We start from the raw sequence: 22,665 nt of genomic DNA, 5'->3' as shown, positions 1-22,665 counted from the left end.
ATCTGGTCACTGTGGTGAGTGCACAGTGTTCGTGGGCACTTTCAGGTATGGGTATGGGAGCTGCAATGGACCAAAATAAAAAAGCAAATCTCAGATCCACAGCCAGGCACATCTATCGCTTGTTCAGACAGGGAAGTGAGGACGAAGTGGCTATACTGCCTACACTCCTGTGAGGGGAGGGGTGCCCTGATCACTGAGATCACTGACGATCGCCGTCAAAAATATAAACAATATAAAAAAACATGCTTGTTAAAGTGCCGGCACTGCACCCCCACAGGACACAGCGCTCCAGGCTTGAGCCTGATCAGCCTATTGGTTGATCAGGTCCTGGGGACAGTCTAGCTTTTTCTGGCAAAAAAAAGACTCAAACTTGTGATTCTGATGTATAACTTTAACATTTGGAGTGTGGTTTTGGTGGATCTGGGTATGACCTGGGAGGATTTTCTACAATGTTTGTGGTTATCTATTAATTTATTTTTTTAAGAGGTAGTGTGAATTGGGTAATGCTCTACCAATCTCCGTAGAGTTTCTGTAGTAATTTAATAATTTTCAAATAAAAAGTAAAGGGTTTAGAATTGGTACATAAAAAATGTGCAACACAACATAACCATAAATGTAAAAAAATATAGTTTATTAGCTGTATGCAACAGGAGATAATCACTGAAAAACCATGTGCACCCACCAATATACATCTATTTATAACAGCTGAACTGCTATTCTAACGATTCACCCGACATTGCTTCTTCTAGATTTGAAGATAAGAGACATTTTAAAGAATGCAAGTGTGCTAGCGTCAAAATTACAGTCATCAGCAAACATTTCAGAAGAAACGACCAACACAATCTTAAGAATGGAACTCTCTAAACTTAAGGTACAGAATATATATCTCTTGTAGGAATTTCAACAAATTATATATCTGACTGCTGAGCATATTGCAAACTTGAATATCATTTTTATTCTTCTTTATCCTGTTTTTAGCCATTGTACTGCACTTTATTATGTGTTTACATATTTGCCTATCTTCATTTCTGTTTTACACTGCCAGGATATTGTGCTGCTTTAGGACATCCGTCTAATTTTTTAAGGGTTTAGACAAAGGAAAATGCTCACATTACACACGTCCCAACACTGCTAAGCCAAAAAACAGGGTGGGGTACTATTAAACGATGCTGTAATTCACGACAATACTTACCCCGGCAGGATTACAGCGAAAACCGAATTGCCGACTGATTGTAAACACAGGTAGCTTGAAAAGCAGACTTTACTCAGTTGCGGCAGCTGAACAACTAGGTAACGTCCAATGACGTCACATTGAACAGTCAGACTGTCATCCCAGCTCTTAAGGTAGTCATTTAAGGAGGCGTCGCCTGTACAAGGTTCTTTACTAAGCCATATACATTGTATAGACGGTGCCTCCTTAAATGACTACCTTAAGAGCTCGGATAACAGTCTATCTCTTCAATGTGACATCATCAGACGCCGCTGGGCTGTTCAGCTCCCACAATTAAGTAAAGACTGCGTTTCAAGCTGCCTGTGTTTACAGTGAGTCGGCGATGTGGTCTTCGCTGTAATCTTGCCGGAGTAAATAGTGTTGTGATTTACAGTATCGTAAAAGCGAGTACCATCATAAAAACGGGAAAGCATACAAGAGGCGGTTGTGGTCATGCAGCATTAGGCTTGGGACAGCAGAACTGTTCCGTCTAAACACTTAGGAGGTGTGAAATTATGCTTGGTAGCAAAGCACTTAAAATGCATCTGACACCACTGAGTTAAAAACTACTCAAATTAATTTCCTGTTTCTTGCATACATGCTTACTTTCTAGTCTTTGACAGAAAAATGCATTGCTGGGCCCCATAGCAAAATTGAAGTTTCAGGGTATGTGGGCTCACATTATTATTATTAATAATTACACGTTTCATTGCTAGTGATTTAAACCTGTCCTATATGGGCCACAAACATTTTCAATAAGTTAAACTAACCAGTAATTCCTTTTCATATACAATCCTACAGACAAGACAATATATACAGAATCAGATTCATATATATATAGTTCTTATTGGTTGCAATAGAACATGTTCCTATAGAGGACCTCCTAACAATAAAAACACTAGACCTCCTTTACGAAATGCACTAGATTCGGACAGCAAAACCCTTTTTGCACTGGTGAACCACATTGGTACAGAAATTGTACTTTCTTGTGCCATATATTAATTGCAATATTTGTAATATTTGCAACAATCCTAAAGGCAGTCACGTATGGACTGATGCTGCTGTTTGAGTGACAGGATTAAAGTTAAACTTGGCCATGCACATGGGTGACCATATCATGACAGATCTGGCTGTTAGTCTCTCTTCACAGAAGACTATTATATGTTCATGCTCACAGAGGATGAGAGTGGTTATCTTTCTACATCATTTTCCACCGTGACCGATAATGATCAAATCATTTTTTTGACAGGATCGTTATTTTACATTTTATTCAGTCTGGGACGACACATGCCCAAATTGCTTGATATAGTGAAGTAATTGCTTTTGTCTATATTTTACCATGCATAATCTATTTGAAAACATAGATATGATTATTGTGTGCATGAGCATGTGTGTAGCAGAATAGAACAAAGAGAATTCTATATTGACAAAAAAAAGAGAATAAGTTCATTTTGTTGTACGTAGTTTCTTCTGCATTACCTAAATATCAAGGTACAATTGTATTATTTGTCAGATTAAATAAATGTTTTTTGTTTTGTTTTGTTTTTACAGAACTTTCACAACGTCATGTCATCTGTTGTTGCTGGCAACTGTGATGAAGATATTTTAGGTTTACTTCTTGAATTCACAACTAAGGAGGAAACTTCCATAACAGTAAAAGAAATTTGCAACATGCCACCTGCTAAAGTATATCAAATCATTGTAAATTTTATTCAGAACATGAACTTCCAAAACTTGGTTTACAAGGTAAGGCAACAAGCTGTGTTTTAAATCAAGACTTCTCACTCGTAATGTTGAGAATTGGTTATGTTAGGGAATTGTAAATGACTAAGGGAATGAATTTATGAAAAATAATAACTAGTAAATAAATAACTAGCGAATAAATAGTTATTTGCAAAAGTCCAGAATTGCGGGCCTGCAAATTACATTTTCTGATTTCATACAACCAATTTTATGGAAGCGTATTGATTTGTATATCAATAGGGTACAGACTAGGCACACTTGTGTACCTGGTACTGTGCCCACTTGCTGACTTGATTCCTTTTTGTGGAATAATATATTTGAGTGAGATTTAAGTGGTAGGAGTGGGCTCATTTGTAGCAAGGGAGAGGCCACACACTTTTTTATCTCTCAAAAGGACTTAATTTTTACATGTCCTCAGAGGAAGGGAAGACTAAATCTAGACCTATTCTTTCAGTGGGATGGTTTTTTGTTACCATCTGCATTTTATAGTGAAGCTGGATTTTTAGTTGTATTTTGACCAAAGCGCTAAACACATTACACTGCAACGTCATACTTACCAACTCTCGCGAAATGTGGGCAGGATGGAACCCTCAAAAAGTGTCGATCTCATTGTGGGGGGCCCCAAAATGATGTAAGTGCTCCCTTTTGTCCACACCACCCCCCTCTGGGATCTCCTGGACATCAGAGGTTCAAAGTTGGCAAGTATATGCAACATTACACATGAAATAAAGGCTGTCCCCTTATTGTTATGATTAATTTAAGGGATAAATGAGATATGAATGTTGTGAGCTGCGGCTCGTGTCGGCTCCTCCCCACCTGTGTCCTGGCTGTCATATCGATGGCTGGGACGACACTTTCGGTAGTTCCGTCTTGACCATCACCAGGGTAACAGCCGGTATGCCTTGGTAAGCAGAGCCACGTCCTCGCAATTGTGCACAGCCAGGCGCATGTGCAACAAGTATAGCTTTATTAGGCAGCCACCTGAGTTACTGATTAATTAGGTAGGCTTTTGTGTTTGATTAATTAGGCAGATCCTGTTGGGCCTGACTCTGATTGGGCAATATCAGTACTCAAGGCAGGGCGACATAGCCTTCCTGCTGGTTATAGTGTTCGGCAGGGCCGCCATCAGGGGGGTACAGGGAGTACTGCAGTATGGGGCCCAGCAACAGAGTGGGCCATGGGCCCAAACAAATTTATTAGGGGAGGAGGCATCCACAGTGAATTAAGGGAGGTTTCTAGCCAGCAGTTTCTCATAGATGTAAGAGGTGGTGTGGGGAGAGAGCTCTGCGTGTAGTTAAGGATGCGGTAGTGGGCCCCTTTGTAGGCAGCATGTCTGCCTCCACTCCCAAGATGTCGGGGCCCCACAGCTGCCACCATTTGCTCCATTTCCAGCTCCCCAGGTGCCTGGCTCCCAGACAGAGTGTTGTGACAAAGCAGATCGCTGATGTCATGTAATAAATAACATCACAGCACTGTCAATAAAAGGGAGCCAAAAGGAGAAAGCAAGAAAACACAGAGAAGTAAACTACTGCAGGGATTAGATGGAACCGGGGATGGGGGTGACTGTAGAGAATCTGTTTAGGCAAATGTTGGCTAGAGAATAATTTGAAATTAGGGTGGGGTGAGAGAAGGAAGGAGGGCGGCCCTGCCTGTTATATTTGTACTGGGCCGGCCCCGCAATTTCTGGTGGCAGCCCTGGTGTTCAGTGTGCTGCACTTTTTGCTGACCAGTTTTTGTGCCTCTGGATACTCTATTATATCTGACCTGATTTTCTGTTGCGACCTTTGACTTTTTTTTTTTGGAACCTGCTTGAACTCTGATTGCCTCGACCTCTGACTTTGTTCACTGGAAATACCTGCTCGCTGCCAGCCCTGACCCTTTGGCCTGTGTCAGTACCATTCTGCCTGCTACGGGCCTCTGACCCCGGCGTTCTCCTGATCTTCCGCTCCTATCTTGACTACCGCTTTCTAGCCACCTGCTGTAGTATTGCATATAAGTATCCACTACACTAGAGCTTAAGATCTGGAGGCATCAACTACCTGTGAGTATAACAAGCTCTATGGGAAAGGTGGCTGCTATAGGTAAGACCTTTGTCTCCTGTTCTGCAAGATTATATTATATTAATAGCCGCAAGCCGTAACAATGAACTACTATTAATTTGGAAGAGCATTTTTAAATTTCAAATTAATGTAAGGACCTGTCCTATTGTGATAATAGTTAGTGTTTCATGCTCATTTACGGTTCCTAAAATAGGACTGCAATGATTTTTTGAGTGGATGTACTCTTAAACGCAATAAGCCGTAAACATTATCTTCTAAAATATGCGTTCAGAGGTTATTGCACAAATATTGCTAGTATATTTAAAAGTGCACACCACAATTTGGATTTTGGAACTGTCCCCAGAAATTAATCTGAACCTACTTTTGTGGAATTGCTGGTCTTACTGAAAAAGTATATATGGGAAAGAGTGATAATGTAAATTGAAATTCCATCCTATTGTCATTTTAATACCACCTCTTTCATTAATTTAAACCTTTCTGATTTCTCCTATATTACTACTTCCTACAGTCTCACTTAGGTCTCAAATTATGAGAGTGACGGTGAACTTTTTAAATTGTGTCACTTGTGTGTGTTTGAGTATTTATTACATTGGACATAATAAGCCTTGCTGTCTGTATAAAGTGTGGTCAAACTACAAATAGTTCCCCAATGAAAGTATAGGATGACTTCAGAGCGACTTCATTGTACTAGAAAACAGTGAATTCCACCCCCCATCCCAAGTACACCTTGTCTACCCTTTGGATCATATTTAAATTGTGTTGTTTCACAAATTTTAAATCTCATTTTTGTATTTGGATGCATAATTAGGGATATTTCTGCTCCCAGGTCAGGTTCTGTAAGGAACATTCACCTAGTTCATTCCACAAGATGCTAAATGTTCTGTTTCTGCATAAAAACGGGGTATTTGTTAAACTTATGTGAGGTAGTAATTTCACCCTTTCAAATATGAAATTGAAGACAAAGTATAAAACCAATAATACTGTTTGCAGAACCATTTATATCCAACAAGAAATAAAAAGAGATTGGTATTTTCACAAAGTTTGCAACTGATTTTCACACATATAATACCTCTATTGCCTCTGATCCTGTCCAGCTGTGGTCAAGCTTCCCTTGAGCTATATTGAAGCTATATGGTCGGATTTTAGTTAACAGAGGGAGGGTTCCCTGATTTGCTACAAATGGGAGTCACATCAGTTGTACATCCCCTTTCGACTACTGCAAATAGATTTATAGGTTCGTTTTGTTTTTTTTAAATTGCACTTAATGTGAACTTAGAGAAAAAACAATTTCTCAGACTGTATGGATATCTTGTTTATGTTCTTATGTGTATTTGTCCAAGATTTATGAAGGAAAATGTGAGTTCAGTCAAATAATGAAACTTAACATTTTTTTTATTATTGACTTGCAGGTCAGTAGCCCTCATGAATTGGAGACTATATTGCGTATTTTTTCAAAATATATTACTTACGTTGTTAAACATTTTGAAAAATTTCAACATACTTTTGATAACCTTCTTGCATCCAGTAAGGTATTGAAAAAAATACCTATAATTGCACGATTTCAACAGGTAAGACAATGTCATATTTGTTTATTGTATTTATTAACTGAAAACCTTTAATTATATATCATATAGTTTATATATTTATTATTTTATTTATCTTGTAAATTCATCATGTTAGGGCACTGTTCAAAAGGTTTTAGCATTTTTATTTTATCTCGATCCCATAAGGGCACAGACTTTGGGATTGCATTCTTTGCAGATTCATTCAAGTTCCTAGAGAATTTTGAATCAAGCAAAATTATTTAGCTGTATAGAGACTCACACCTGTCAATAAGAAGATATAGGTAACCTAATGAGTGAAGTTGTCTAAGAAGATATTTTTCAATCATTTCAAAGTTCCCTACAGTCTGGGCATTGTAGAATTCTGAATGTACATGTTATATATTTCTGGAGCTCCTTAACTGATCTCTTGGATGGCAATGGATCTTTTATTTACTGCTTTACCATTAAATGCATGGTGCACTAAATTATATTATTACTTTGTGATTAACCTATATAATAGATAATGTTCATGCAACATGTTTGTATTTTCTAAAAAACTATTTTAGCTATATATTAGCCTCATGCAAGATGACGAATAAACTGAATAAACACAAAGGCCTGGTTCAAGTTCAGACGTAGCCAGTACACATCTTGCGTTTTAAAAAAGAGCACAGAACTTGGGCATAGATCTGCTTGTATTCGAATCCAAGTGGATCTCATGATATGTTTTAATTTGAATATGGGTGGAAGTACACTCTGCCTAAACTTTACTTGCTGTATGTAAACAGGCAGAACAGAGTGCAGTATACTCACATGTGTCAGAACATCACAACACATTAAAAAATGTTTTAATTATAAAATAAATGAACAACTCTTAACAATATAATGTAATAAAATGTAAAAAAAATGTAGATTTAAAACTATTTTTTTTTTACATTACATACTTAAATCAAAATACTTTTAATGCTTACTATACATGCAATGCATTTATATAGTCAATCTTCTTTGCATACACATTTTCTTTGCTATCTAATGGCATGTATATAGGTAGTTTTTAATACAAAGACTGTGCTGTGGCACTCATCACTATCAGTCGACACTGACATCTGCCCTGTAACTGGTGCAAATGATATGGCGAAAAAAATGCATCTTGGAGAATCACAGAACTTGAATCGGATGCATCTGTTTCGGCACACCATACTGTATATTACCTAGGTCAGTCCTCTTTTTGCCACCACTGTTCCACCATTCAAGTCGTAGGCAGCCGTAAGTGTAATTTGCGTTCAGACATGAATTGCATGCAATTGCGGTCTTTCGGCATTAGGTTTGTTTCACGCAAGAAATGGCACAATCATGAGTGATCTGAACATGAATCAGGCCCAAATTAGTAATAATAACTGTAAATTTACTTGTACATTTTCTCTGTGGTGTAAGTGTGTGATCTTAGCATATTAATTTCGATTTTAATAAAATTTATTTTTATAGACCTAAACATAAATAAGTGCTATTTTATGAGCATTTTGGTCTACCCCCTGTAGGTCATTAGAGCTGCTCAGCCTAAGGAATCTATTTTGCTTTATCTCCATTCACTGGCTTCCAGTATCTGCAAAGAAGGACCATCATTCTTTAGTGACACCAACATATTTATTGATAAATTGAAGGTCTCAAACTTAGTTGATGAGGATATGAAAAAGTACAACATTCCTGAAGACTCACGTAAGGATTATTAAATCAATGTAATTGCTAAAGACAATATTTTAAATACATTTAACAAAAATGAAATAATGTTTTCATTTAAATTTACAATTTGAACAATTGCATGGTATTAACCGTTTTTCAGTATTTTATCATGTTTCAAAATTGCTTGTCTCCCATGACATGTTTGAGGTCTTGCCTTCGTCTTATTGTTATATAATGCCTTATGTCTTTTATTATATTACTATACTCCAAATTATATGTGCTTACTAAATAATAGAGACAAATTCTCCAGCACACTGCTATAACCAGCAAATGAGCTGCTACTTTTATTTGTACATAAAAATGCAGAAATCTCAGTTGCATGTATTTGAAAATGTATGGAAAGCCACCAAGCCACAAGTCTAAAAGTTTCTTGTGGCTTAACATTTACCACCAATGCCGCTGACACCTATTATATATAACAGCACAAGTGCCATGATAATAAGTTTCTGCCCAATATGGATTAACTGATTTAACCACTGGAGCAGGAGATACTGGTATGCCAGTAAAGTAGATGGAGTGCAGGTACGAGGAGACATTGGATATTAGGCACAAATGGTAAAGTGTAGATGCAGGTTACCAGGTTTAACAGCGTCTAGTATCCAGGTATACAGATGAGGTACAGGCACAAGGAGATGGAATACCAGGTTAGTCAGGAGGCACAAGACAATAGAAGTCAGGAACAAATGGGGAAGTGCAGATGCAGGTTACCAGGTTAGCCAGGTGACAGGGGGCACCAGGTGATCCAAAGGAGAATCAGGCAAACGAAGGGTCAGGCAAGCCAGGGGTCAGAAGATGGAGGATCCACAAGGATACCAGGGAGTAAGCAGGAGCAAGGTCAAATGAAGCCGGGGTCTTGGGTCACAGTGAAAAGGTGCTAAATGATGGAACAGGCAAAAGTCAGATAATCAGGAAAACAACAGGCACAATAATACAGGGCTACTGACAGGGACCAGAAGCAGCAAACAGTTGATGAACTGCATGGAGCAATGTTTAGGGCTGGTATATAAGGCAATGGAACAGATGCAGATGATGATCAAAAGCACTGACAGAATAAAAGTTGTCCAGTGTAGAGACATAAAATTTTCCATATTGTATGTATTTTTTTATTTTATATATAGAGAAATTTTAAAGTTTTCTGATTAGAATGCCTGCTTGTGCTGCTTTCATATGGAGGAGCCTTCATAGAATGCAATAATATATTAATTATGCTCTTTACAAACTTAACAAAAAATACTTTTTCTTAAGATGCTCCAAGATTTTAGAAGCCTCATAATTAGTATGAACTTTTAAGGCTCTCTCTGTCTCTGTCTCTTAGCAAAAGTATTACTGAACATTATAAAATACCAAATGAAATACAGTTCAAAATGATTTACGAAACTTAAACAGTAGATTTCTCATTGTCTACAATTTAATTTTATATAATGTAACATAATTACATGTAATGATGCTCTTTGCTACCTTTCAAAACATTAATTAGCCCATTAGATACATTGTGACACCATAATATCTGTGTAATGAACACAATGTTCTGCTATCATTTACTGTTATGCCCTATTATTATTATAAAAAGAAGAAGAGGATAGCTGTTATACACGCTGAATGTTGTGACCTTAGTTTAGCACGTTATTCGATTCATGGATGGTGAATGGTAATAAAAATAGTAATGTGCAAAACACGTGTACACTACGCTATGCTCAAGTGGACAGATGGAAAAGTGCAGAAGTAGTGCTAGACCATTTGATTGCTGCCACTTGTAGTGCCACAAGTATGTACTTTAAGTGGTGTCCCCATCAGGAAATATTAAGTGTTGCCATATCAGAAGAAAATTATTATTTCCCCACTGGTAATCAACTAGTATGCCGCAATAATATAAGAAAATAAAAAAATGTACCCTTACATATAACCTATACATGAAATTTGGGCCACTAATTTATTAATAAAATAATTTTGCCCCTGTAAGATAATTAATATTCATTTTTGCCCCTCCAAACAAGAAATCATGATGGAAAAAATCACACTTTGATATATTTTCCAGTGGGAGTTGAAACTACAGGTCATATAAATTGATCCTATCCATCTCTGATATTATACCACAAATACTACTTATACTGGACCCCTGTAACAGTAGTGTAGACCATCTTTTTTTTACTACAAACTGAGAACTACTAAGTGGAACATTTTTTGAAAACATCGACTGGTATATTGAATAAATGTACATTTGCTCTTATTCTTTTCACCTGTGATAGGTATAGTTATATCTGTAGGATATCATCATTTTTAGAAGAGAATACCACTGCACTAGGTATCGCTACCAGTTTAATAATATCTATAACTACTAAGATTGAAAATTATATCTTTACTGGTGGGTGCACTCCTACACCATCATTAATGTAGAAGCAAAAAGGAGAGGGATAGGGAAGAATTGTGTAATTGGAGGCACTCAGCGATCATAATTATTAAAATATCTATGTCTTTATTGATATACATTAAAATAATCCCTCCTAGTTCAAATAGCAAAATATTAAAATAATTGTGAGTTAAAATAGCAAAATTTGCTATGCCCTGCTACTTTATACCAACATATATAAATTGTCAATGTATGATATTATTAGTCACTCTCTTATTGAAAACGTTTTGATATTCTGAGGTAACATTCATTAATAAAGATATATGTGGTGTGAATTAATTATTGCGGTGACAGTTGTTCAGTAAGGACCTCTACATTGCTTCAATTCAATCTGAAACAATTAATTTATAAATGACACAATGTATTGTCACATTGGTCTTATAGAGTGGTTACTTAATCACTGTTCATACCACTGATGTAATAAAGACTACATATAGATTTGAAATATGTCCGTTATTGTTGACCTATCAAGTACATATAAATACTATCTTGTAAAGCCCAGTAAGGGTTAAACATTAGTATGTTCAGACCCAGCTGTTAATCCACAAGCTTAGACACGTTCTATCCATATATGGTAATATACCAAGGACTAAGCAGACTACAGAGTTCGCATTTGCTCTCTAATCTAGTAATATATGCTGGTAATGCTGATAATGTATTGTTCCATTTATCATTTAGTGGATTAGTTTTGTTGTTATAGGTCAGTCATCTATATGTTAAGTGAATGTCCTTCTAAATTACAGCCATATCGTTTAGCCGTCACACGCATACACACACACATCTACTAATATCTATCACCAATATAGGGTTAATGTATCCTGAGGATTACTAAGTTTAAACAATTATAACAAAGAGTGAATGGGAGCAGTAGCAGGGTAAACGCCAACGTGCGTTTCGCTACGTTTTTTTTTTTAAAAAAAATCGCTGAGTGCCTCCAATTACACAATTCTTCCCTATCCCTCTCCTTTTTGCTTCTATATCATCATTTTTAGTATACTTTTTTTGCTTGTAACAACATTGACACTTTTTGATAAATTGTTCTCATTTGGTATACCCTGGCACATAGACTGCAATTACTTTCAACAGCATTAATTATATGAACAAAGAGAGGAAAATCAAATGAACGTGCTAAATAAACACATATATAAATCTTTCCCAAATGGGCAAAAATAATAATAATAAGGAAGCATTTCTTAAATGGGACTCTATGTTCTGTGATTCACTTTTAGTCAAGTGGATTTATTTGGGAAGTTAACAATTCCTAATTTTTGGCTGGTATTGTTGTAATGCTAATCAGAGTTCAGGGTACTGTCAGCATCTCCTCAATATATACTGCTTTCGCTGTAAAGAGCCATACCTGATATTTAAATGTGTTTTTTCATTTTTATTCATGCATACGTTGCTCATGCAAATTAATTGTGATTTTTACTATTTACGGAGTATATTTTATTAAAGCATGCAGTCACTAAACAAGTCAATTCCTTGAAATAATCTAAATACTGACACATAATTTGTAATATGTATGTATTATAGGTAATATGATTTTATATAGTGCTGTTTTCTTGTGAGATTGTTATGAGCATTCATTATTTGATTCTATTAGTAACATAACACTGAATTGTCTCATTTCAAGTATTAAATGATTTTGGTTTGGGTTTTCAAGTTGGTTGGTTAAGATGTGTGTAAATAACTTTTCTTGTTCATCTCTAATATATGGCATGTTTTTTTCATGTGATATATTCTTTATATAATTTTTATGCAATTTTTCATATATTGCTTTTCAAGTATTTTACAAATGCAATATTAGTATTTTAAAGGATAATGTATAAAAAACAATAAATAGTATGCAGTTTCATAAATGATATAAACCTATATTTATTATATTTGCTTCTGTGTATCACTATTGGTAATAAACATGTTTAATTCATATATGTTTGTGCTTGTTCAGCTCCATTTTGCTTACAGTTGTACCAGGAGATTCTACAGTCACCCAATGGTGCTATTGCATGGACATTTTTAAAGCCATTATTGCATGGAAAAATATTGTATACACCTGATGTTCCAGAAGTCAGGCAAATAATACATAAAGTAAGTAGACAATGTGGGTTTTTATTTCATTTGTAATTGGTAGTTGAGTCAAAAAAATCATATGTTTATTAAAATGCACATTTATTCTAAGTGGATGCATTATATTAAGTATGTGCCATATGTGTATGTTGTTAGTATTTGCACACTACACTGTGAGCTACCTTTCCTACCTCATCACCATGTCCTTTTCCCATTTTGCTCTTCACTGTTTTGAGTTCACTATGGTTGTCCTTGTCTTACCTGTCCTTCAAGTGTGTTCAAAGCTAGTTCGGCCTGTATCTCCCTGGAGATTTAGTATGAATCAATAATTTGTGCCCTATAAAGTTGGCTAAATCGCCCAAAATAGCCATCACAGGGACCAGGAACAAATAAGATGATGAGCTGGAGCTTTGAGCGTGTATCTTAACTGAGCGAATGGGCCCCTATCCTGCTGACTACAATACATTATAAGAAATCATGGCTGTTAAGGACATAACCAATTCAGTCAGAAAAAACAGGGTTTCAACGTACTGTTTACTTATTTGCTACACTCCTTTCCTGGTGAGTAGTCTTAACTGTAGACAGTAAAGTGCTGCACCCAACTTCCTGATGATCAACAAGTCAAATTTAAATTTAACATAGCCCTTTTGAATAAAAATAATAAAATAAAAAAACTCTCTTTTCTCAAAGTTGTGGTGAATGGTGGAGATGGATATTTGTATCTTTCCCTTTCAATTGCAAAAGGAGTTATTTTATATTTACTGTTTACTCTAACATATATTTAGGCAACCTCATCTGGTCTGCTGTAAATATTTTTGTGTGCAGTTGTGAAGATGCTTAGAGGGGGAACAAGATACACCCAAGGAGTACTGACCCTCGGGGTTGAAAAAATTGCCCTGCTTTCAAGTTTCTTATTACTAACTTATGGATTGGCCCAGCAGCCCGATGCATAAGTAATCTTAGTTTGGTCTAGTGGGCCAGTAAAATTTTAATACAGGGCAAACATTTGTCCACAGGCAGTATGTTGTACATTCCGGGCGTATAAAGTACAAATTCTATAACAGTGTGCATGTTAAGAGGGACATAGTGAGTGAATGAAGAAAGGAGGGGTCACACTCCTCCCCCCTCGTCCATGCTGCAACCAGCGTGCCATGTCCGAACGATTTGGTACCTGGTCCGCTCCTAGGGTTACCGGAGGTGATCCGGAGGATCCGGTTCTTCCTGCTGAGACAGTCCATCCGCATTGCTGTAAGCCTTTCCTTGCTTGTGAATTAAGTCAAAGTCATAAATTTGAAGTGCAAGGCTTCAGCGAACAAATGCCCATTTTCCCCTGAGGTGTGTTGTAGCCACTTTAAAGGATTTTGATCAGTCCCCACGGTAAAATGTTATCCATACAAATAAGGTTGCAGTTTTTTCACTGCACACACAATGGCCAAACATTCCTTCTCAATTGTGGCATACCCCACCTCCCAGTTTAGCAGTTTTCTGCTCAAATAGGCCACAGGGTGCTCCTGCCCATCTTGCTCCACCCTACCTCCCCCCACTCGATCACCCAGGTATTGTACCTGGGTGATCATGTGGGGGTACCTCTGACTCCCCATCTGGCATTTCTCTGCCCTAACAGTCAGACATGCCCACCCAATATTCCCTAACAGCAGCCCTATTTGCTCCAGATTATCTTCCCAAATCTTATTGAAAATGGATATGTCTTGATAACCCTGAACTCTGTCCAACTCATCTACAAAAACGTTAATACAGGGCAAAGGGTAGGTATCAGATATGGGCACATTATTCAACTGGCGGTAGTATATGCAAAACTGCGTTGCCTTATCATTTGTAGGAACCAATGCATCGAAGGAAGCAGATGGACTGTGCAATGGCTGGATCACACCTAGCTCAAGCAGCCCCACATTTCCCTGTATAGACTATTCTTGGCCGCTGGTGAGACTCGATACACGGGTTGCCTAACTGGCATATGCTCACCAGTGTCCACGTGGTGCATCCCCAAGGAAGTCCGGCTGGGCTTTCTACTGAACTGAGTCGCAAAGGGCCACAGCACTGCCTCAAGCTGCTCCCTCATGCGGGCACTCAACTGCTCATCCCAGCCCCCTTCCTCTACACCACCTTCACCTCTGGCATCAGCAAGGAGGTCAGATAGTGGGTCACTTTCTGGTTCCTCAGCTGGTAAGCAGCAAACCGCTGCTACTGACTCCACACACTTGTGGTATGCCTTCAATATTTTCACGTGGTAGGTCCACTGCCGCCTATTGTTGCTATCATGTGACACCACGTAATTGATGTCACTCAGGCGTTTTGAGACTGTGTACGGTCCAGCCCAGGCAGCCTTGAGCTTTTTCTGGCATGTGGGCATCAGAACAAGGACCTTCTGCCCTACTTCAAACACTCTGGCACGTGTGCCCTGATCATACCAAACCTTCTGTTTCACTTGCGCTTCCTTTTCCGCAGTTATGGAGGACAGTGCTACAACCTCTGGATACCAGGTAGCTTACAGTGAGGATGTATCTCTTACCTGATCTACTGGGCACAGGCAGAGGACCTACTATGTCCACAGCCACTGGCTAAAAAGGTTCCCCAATGATTGGCAAGAACCTGAGGGGAGCACGAGCACTGGGGCGCTCCAGACGCTGACACACATCACAGAATTTACAGTAGGCCCGGGCGTCATCCGACATTCCAGGCCAGAAAAAGTTCTGTGTCAGGTGCTTCAGTGTTTGGTCTCTGCCCTGGTGTCCCGCCATAGGGATTTCATTGGCAACTGACATTAGTTGCCCGCGAAAGCCCCGTGGTACCACCAGTTAAACTTGTTCCCAGACTGGTCTATCCCCATTACCTTCCTAGCTACACGGTACAACAATCCTTTACACCAGGTCACACTCCCCACCTTAATCGCTGGAAGGCTTCCGCCAGCCTGGTGCCTCATGCCTTCCAGTGAGGGATCAGAGAGCTGCTCTGCCCTGAACTCTTTCCTGCAGCCCTCGCTATCGTCTAAGTCAGGATATGCTGCAGGGGTGGTCTATGTTGGGATGACTAGGGTCAGTCAAAGTGGGTTAATTCAAAGGGAGGACACTGTGGTCAGCTATACTCACTGCCGGAGCTGGCATACTGCTAAGGACAGGAGCATCACCGGGCACCCCCAAAATATCAGGTTGGCAAGGGACAACATCCTCTGCATTGCTATGGGACGTAGTCTTTCCAGAGGCAAACAGCTGGCTATTTCTTGAAGAAATAACAGATGTGGTCTTTTCCTCTCACCTGACTGAAGCTGTGGTTGCTGGTGATGGGTGTTTTCTAGCAGCTGTGTTTTTTTTCTCTCTGGGCTGGATTGTGCAGTGTAGATCCTGAAGACTGTAGTTTAGCAGCTTGGCTCCGGGTAATAGATTTGAGAAATGTGGTCACAATTCCACCCCCAACATCATTGCCCAAAATCACAGCCATCCCTAACGGCAACATCTCACAACTCCTGGCCAGCTCCCCAGTCCAGATACACACTTGCTAGAGGCACTTCTTTCTTCAGTCCATCTGCCACGGTAACTTTGGCAGTGTGATCCTTCAATACTGCAGCAGGATCAATAAGATGGGGACTCACAACAGTAATTGAGGTCCCTAAGTATCTCAGTCCTTCACCATGCACTTGGACCGGCTGCAGGTTTCTCCACATGTTTTTGGGGGGTCTTTTGGACACAGGTGACTCTCTCCGCTGAGTCACCTTCAGACACGCCACACTCCATTTGGCTGGCAGGGGTGGAAACAGTCTCTAATGGCTCACCTTTGCCAGTTAAGCAAGTGAGCCAGGTCCCAGGACTCGGATTAGGGGCACGAGTCTGGGGTGCTGAGGCTATGGGACAGTCCATCCTTAAATGATGTTTTTTTCCGCAGCTGTAGCACTTCCTCTCCATCCTTGGCTCCAATGGTCTCTGATCATTTCCAAGGACGGGGTGGGGCATTGGCTGGCAAGGGGTACCCGAAGGGTTAGGCACTTGCTTTTGGGGGTTAGTAGAAGAGGGGTGTCCCCCTGTTTGTAAAGTCCTTTTGGGGTGGCTATTGACCTGGCAATTCTGCCAGTGTGGCCTCACTGCCACATACTGATCTGCCAACTGGGACACTTTTTCCAGGGTTGCTGGCTATGGTCCAGTGCCCAATCCTTCACCTCCGGTGCGCACTGGTGCCTAGGACTTGGAGTCAGATTCATTAATCCTTATCTTATGCCGCAACTGGTTGGCAAATTCATCATGGCTGATATGGGTGCTTTTAGCCAAGTCCCAAAACTTTTGCAGGTAGGTCTCCGAGGTAATAACATAGCGCTTAAGGAGGTCCAGTTTTGCCACGTCGTAGTTCGCACAGTCCTCTGGGGCCACTCCGCGATAAGGTTCGACTGCACGACCTTTTAGCGTGGGACCAGATACTTTACCCACTCCTGTTTGGGCAAGTAATGGAGGCTACAAGACATTTTAAACACCTGCAAATGTCCATCAATATCTCCAACAGTATCATCAAATTTAGTACAGTGATGACAGTTCACGGGCTGCTGCAGGAGGTGGTGCTCACCGATTGCCACACAACTGGATGATAATCAACTGCTCCGCCTCAGTTGTTTTATCTTCCAGGTACCCCAGCTGCTGCATTAGTACAGAAAAGTTACCCTCATCACGCTGTTGAACTTGCATAACTGGTTCACTCTGTGAGAGGGGACTGTTGCTGGAAACAGGTGCTGTGTTCTGGGATGTTACTGCAGGTACTTCTGAGTGTGAAGTTAAGGTGTCTTTCAGGTCACTGTCAGCTTCCTCATCATTTCTTTTCGCCCATTGTCGCTGTGTAAGGAATTTCTAGCTTCTTTGTTTGGCACAGTCTCAAGGTCCGCCTTGGACATTTTACTGTACTTCGACATCCTGTGCGTTCTGCTGGCTGCAGTTATTCCTCTCCTGAATAACTCAGCTCTCCTGACTGGTGCATGAAAAGTTGCCCAGCATTATCCCGCTGCTTGCCACCAGAAATCTGTGACACGATGGACCGCCTATGCCAGCCTGTTTGTTGCTGCTAGGAAGTGGCTGGGCTTACTTTGCCACCGTTCCCTTACGTTATTCCAAGTGCACCCTCCAGCCGCAGTAGGAGGGGCTTACAATGCTACCACCATTGGACTCCTTAACCGGCATCCAGTACCGGGTTTCTTCTGTGTAACTGTCACTGCAGGGGTACCCCCTTGCTGGTGTACCTGGGCTGGTACTCCTGCCCTCTTATTATGGATCAGGGTTGCTGTGGATGGATCCCCCCTGACCTATCACACTGACCAGAGCTGCAGGGTAGCAGGCAGATCGGTGGTACCGGAAAAGCTGGGTCCAAACCTCAGAAACAGCCGGGAACGGATTCGATTTTGGGTCTAATCTGTAGTTCACAGGATTTTCAGCATGGAAGATATTTTCAAGCAGGTTTTTGAAGCAAGTGATGGTTATTTGCTCTTACATTGGTTAAAGGTACCAGTGATCAGGTGAGATGAAATCAGAAGAACAATTTTTCAATAAAAGTCAGTGCTTTTTATACAGTTTGGACACAGCCTCAAAGGTTAAGCCAGCCCCCTTGAAGTCTGAGCTATTTTTAGAACCAGGATGTCATGTGTTTACACAAACATGAATATACATGCATTGCAAAGCTAACAATATTTATCTGTGATATCTTAAAAATCTTGCTGTGATTCCTGCATATTATTTCAGAGCCAGGAAGTCTACTAACAAGTCAAAATGTCTAATTAATATGAATTTAGCATGAGTCCTTTATTCCAACAGTTGCAGAATACACATTTCAAAAGAAAGGTACAACCCCCAAACAAGTAATTTCCCCACTTCACGATGCACAAAAGACTTTCTAAACAAAGGCTCATTGTATCAGATATATACATCAGAAATAAGGCATTTCCTTCAGCAAGGTTAAAACAGAAAAAAATATATTTTCTACCCTGGTCTTGTGATGAGTCGCGGCTCCCCGAAGGGCTGCCGCGACTCATTTCCGGCGGTCCCAAGCGTTACTTCCGCCTCCTACATCCCGGTTGTCTGGGCAACAACCGGGATGCTCTAACACTACTTCCGCAGCGCCCGGCCAGTGGTCTTGCAGCCGGGAACATGCGCGCAGAGGAAGATGGCACTGACATCGGATTTTTGGCTCGCCTGTTTTGTGAAATTGCCTGGAAAACAATGGTATCGTGGAACATCTTGTTGCAGAGAACTGATCATGGTGAAGATGTCAGTGTTGCACTATTTAATAGTGAGTACTGTTTATTATTATTATTGTGGTCACTATTTTTTGGGTATTAGTGCAGTAGGGAGGGGTTTCGCTGGCACTCTCTCCTATTGGCTCCCCTCACTACTTAAGGCAGTGAGGACAGAGCCTCACTGCAAGTTATAGCTCCCAATGTAGCTAGGCTCCCTGTTCCTGTTTCTGCGCCTTGATTGTTTTTGCTAGACCTGATATCCCGTGTATGACCCCTGGCTTGTTTCTGGACCCTGTTGTATTGCCTGTGACCTCTGACCTCGGCTTGTTCTTTGATTCGTTGTCTGCTGCCGGCCCTCGACCCTTGCCTGGATTTCACTCTGCTGTTTGCTTCTACACTCTATAGCTGGGTTCTCCCCAGTCAGTGCTCATCTCACGACCCTCTGTTTGTCTGCTGCCAAGTCTGTCCCCACCACTAGGGGCTCCAGTGAACACCAGACTTCAGAGCAGACTCCGAGTTTTGATGCACTGGCTGGAGGGGTTCCTAACAGGTCTCAGAAATAACGATTTCCTATATCAAAATATGCACAATATCAAAAATAAGTGCATTGTCAATTATATAAATAAGCACCCTGTGCTATTTCCTTTGAATAAATTTATACCAAAAGTTATTTATAAGTGATCCAGTCACAGGGACTTATTATTTTAACACATGTTGTTGGCTAATGTATTAAGTACCCCAGATCTGAGAAGCCAAATGCTTCCTAACTTATGGGGCAGATTCAATTATCCACGTTGTTCTTTAGAACAATGCAGGCTGCGCTCTATTACCATTACCACAGTAATAGCTGCACATTATTACCGTTACTAGGTAAATTCAACGCTGATTTTTGCATGCAGCTCTGTGAGCCGTGAACAAAAATCCGCATGAAAATTACTGTAGTAACTGTAACAATGTGTGGCCCACGTTGTTCTAAATAACAACGCGGGGGAATTGAATCTGCCGCTATATGTTTATTTTATATTTACTGTGATGACATTCTTTATAGTATATCTGTGATTCCCATGCCAAATATGTAAAGTCAGTAACTGCGAACACTGTATATCTTTGTATTAATTGATATAGCACTTTGATTTAAATATTCAATACATGTGAACTAGAGTTTTTAAAATATTACTTTATAGCACAGTGGCTAAGTGGTTAGCACGTCTGCCTTACAGCACTGGGGTCATGAGTTCAATTTCCAACCATGGCCTTAAGTTCTCCCTGTGTTTGCGTGGGTTTCCTCTGGGTGCTCCGGTTTCCTCCCAAACTCCAAAAACATACTGGTAGGTTAATTGGCTGCTAACAAATTGACCCCAGTCTATGTCTCTGTCTGTGTGTGTGTTAAGGAATTTAGATTGTAAGCCCCAATGGGGCAGGGACTGATGTGAGTCAGTTCTCTATACACCGCTGCGGAATTAGTGGCGCTATATAAATAAATGATGATGATGATACAGTATATTCCTTGGTAATAATGCGATGCATTACCAGGAAGGACAGGTTAACGTTGTTAAACCGTATACAACTTTATTAGCATTGATGCTGTTTTGTTTGAATGGCCATTCATCTAGGTTTCACAATGAACTGGATACAAAATTATTATCATTACTTGTCCAGCAATCTTCTTTGCAATTCCACTTATTGCATTATATTACATTTTGACAGGTAAAATTGCAAGGCATCTCATTTTAAAATTTCAAAACCAATTTTAAGTAAAATGATCAGTACAATGTTGGCTTGCAAAGGTCTCATAATTGGACTGAAAATTCAGACTTTCAACACACATTCTTAAAGCCTGCTAAATGTGCTTTAATGCTGATCACACTGATCTACAAAATAAACTTTTTTTCTTTCACAAGAACTAAATAAACTGAATTTAAATGTATTTTTTGTGCTGAATTTGAGTATGCATTAAAAAAAATTTCCAGCAGGCATGCATGGTTTCTTTGTGACATACATTTAAAGTTATAGAAAATTAGTCATTTCAACTAAATGATAAATTTACACCTCATTCTGACTGACCTAAAAGTTTTAGATGATGATTTTCTGGCATATTTTGCCTTTGGAATGTCTCTTTTCATGGTCATCCAATAGTCAACCATCATACTAGCACTCCATTTACCTTGGTACCTCTTTCCCACCAGAAATCTGCTGATGCAAATACTTGCGATGGGGCTATCTGCTCATCACAGACAGCCCCAAGATTTTCTGGGAAGAAGTCTAGGTGGGAGTCCAAGAAGTATAGTTTGAAAGACATGTTGCATCCCATAGCTTTGTATGAAATCACTAGATCACTTACTATATCACATTAGATTTCTGCTTTATGATTTCCAAGAAAGCAAGAACAGATATTTTTGAATGACCACCAGGCTGCTTTTTACAGTGGTTTTAACAGCTTCTGAAAATTGTCATCATCAATTACTGATCTTATTTGTGGCCCTATAAAAATTCCTTCTTTCAGTTTTGCATCACTCACTTTTGGGAATTTATATTTCAAATGCATAAATGAGTTGTTATTAAATGCTTATTCAAATTGTTTCATCAGTCCTAGTTTAATATGCAGTGGAGCTAAATACACTTTTTCAGGATCCACTAAAGGGATATTTAACACATTTTTCTGTCCAGGAATAAGAGAGTCACGTTTAGGCCATTGTTTTCTAATATAGTGAGACTTCTTTCCAGGCTGAGTCATTCATACAAGAAACCGCAGAATTTAGTGTACCCAAGTTGCAAATTGAGTAATAAAACAATGACCTTCAAATCACCACAGATATTCCAGTTATATTTTCATATTGGATTTTTTTCTAACAGTAAATATATTTTCATAAGTCTTTTATATTAGCAACATGACATAAGGTATTGATGGGAATTTATTGCCATTATGCAGAAGCACAGTTTTCAAACTAAGTTTTGATGAGTTTGTGAACATTCGCCACTCATCTGGTCAGTGTTAATGTCCCAGAGCCCCCATATATTTTTTGTATGCCCCTGTCAGTTTGTCTGTGTGTATATGACAGGCCACAAAGAACACTAAAATATGAAAAATTAAAAGTAACTGCTGCAAATACATTATGCCTAATCGAAAAATTCTAATTACATATTTGAATTCAGATTTTAAAACACATATATGTTGGAATGGGTTTATCAAGCTCCCTATAACTTCATCCAGTCCAGGCTGATTACATTATCTGTTATGTGAGCCAGCCTAGACCGTCCTCTTACTTTTAGCATTATACTTATGCTGGGAGAGACTAAAGTGTGCCCTCCGCTGTCCACTCTGACTCCACTAGGTTTGGTTTTCATCTCCCTCCCAAGCTAACTTTCAGGATTCCTACTTCAGGGTCTAGCAACACATTCAAGTCAAAATTGACTTCAAAATGCTGGTACCTAGATTCTGGGACAGAAACCCTCAGTGTTCTAGTGTGTGGTAGTGCAACTCCTGGATTAATTTGAGGTATCAAATGAAGTCCCTGGGGTGCTACTGTTCTATAGCTACCTGCTGGAGCTGAAGTACAGCTGTTGCAGTCCCTCTTCTGGACGACCAGGGATCAGGGATATGCTGGCACCACAACTTAAATGGGAATCGGAGCAGCAGCATAACACAACTGGCCTGATTCCTACTGTACTACCAG

The 22,665-nt window shown here is 39.6% G+C and overlaps 1 protein-coding gene across 1 annotated transcript in view; it reads left to right on the top strand.

Moving 5' to 3' along the window:
• The window catches only part of LOC142159467 (ATP-binding cassette sub-family A member 13-like), a 151,573-nt gene that overhangs the window by 75,038 nt on the left and 53,870 nt on the right, over positions 1-22,665 (top strand). Inside the window, exons 6-10 of the mRNA XM_075214367.1 lie at positions 750-871; positions 2,762-2,956; positions 6,423-6,581; positions 8,096-8,273; positions 12,653-12,792. Of these exons, the coding sequence (XP_075070468.1) occupies positions 750-871; positions 2,762-2,956; positions 6,423-6,581; positions 8,096-8,273; positions 12,653-12,792 (794 nt within the window). The remainder of the gene's footprint in view (positions 1-749; positions 872-2,761; positions 2,957-6,422; positions 6,582-8,095; positions 8,274-12,652; positions 12,793-22,665) is intronic.

The sequence above is a fragment of the Mixophyes fleayi genome, chromosome 5 (genome assembly GCF_038048845.1).
Source record: "Mixophyes fleayi isolate aMixFle1 chromosome 5, aMixFle1.hap1, whole genome shotgun sequence".
In the NCBI taxonomy this organism is placed as follows: domain Eukaryota; kingdom Metazoa; phylum Chordata; class Amphibia; order Anura; family Limnodynastidae; genus Mixophyes; species Mixophyes fleayi.
This window is presented reverse-complemented; position numbering and strand designations above follow the sequence as displayed.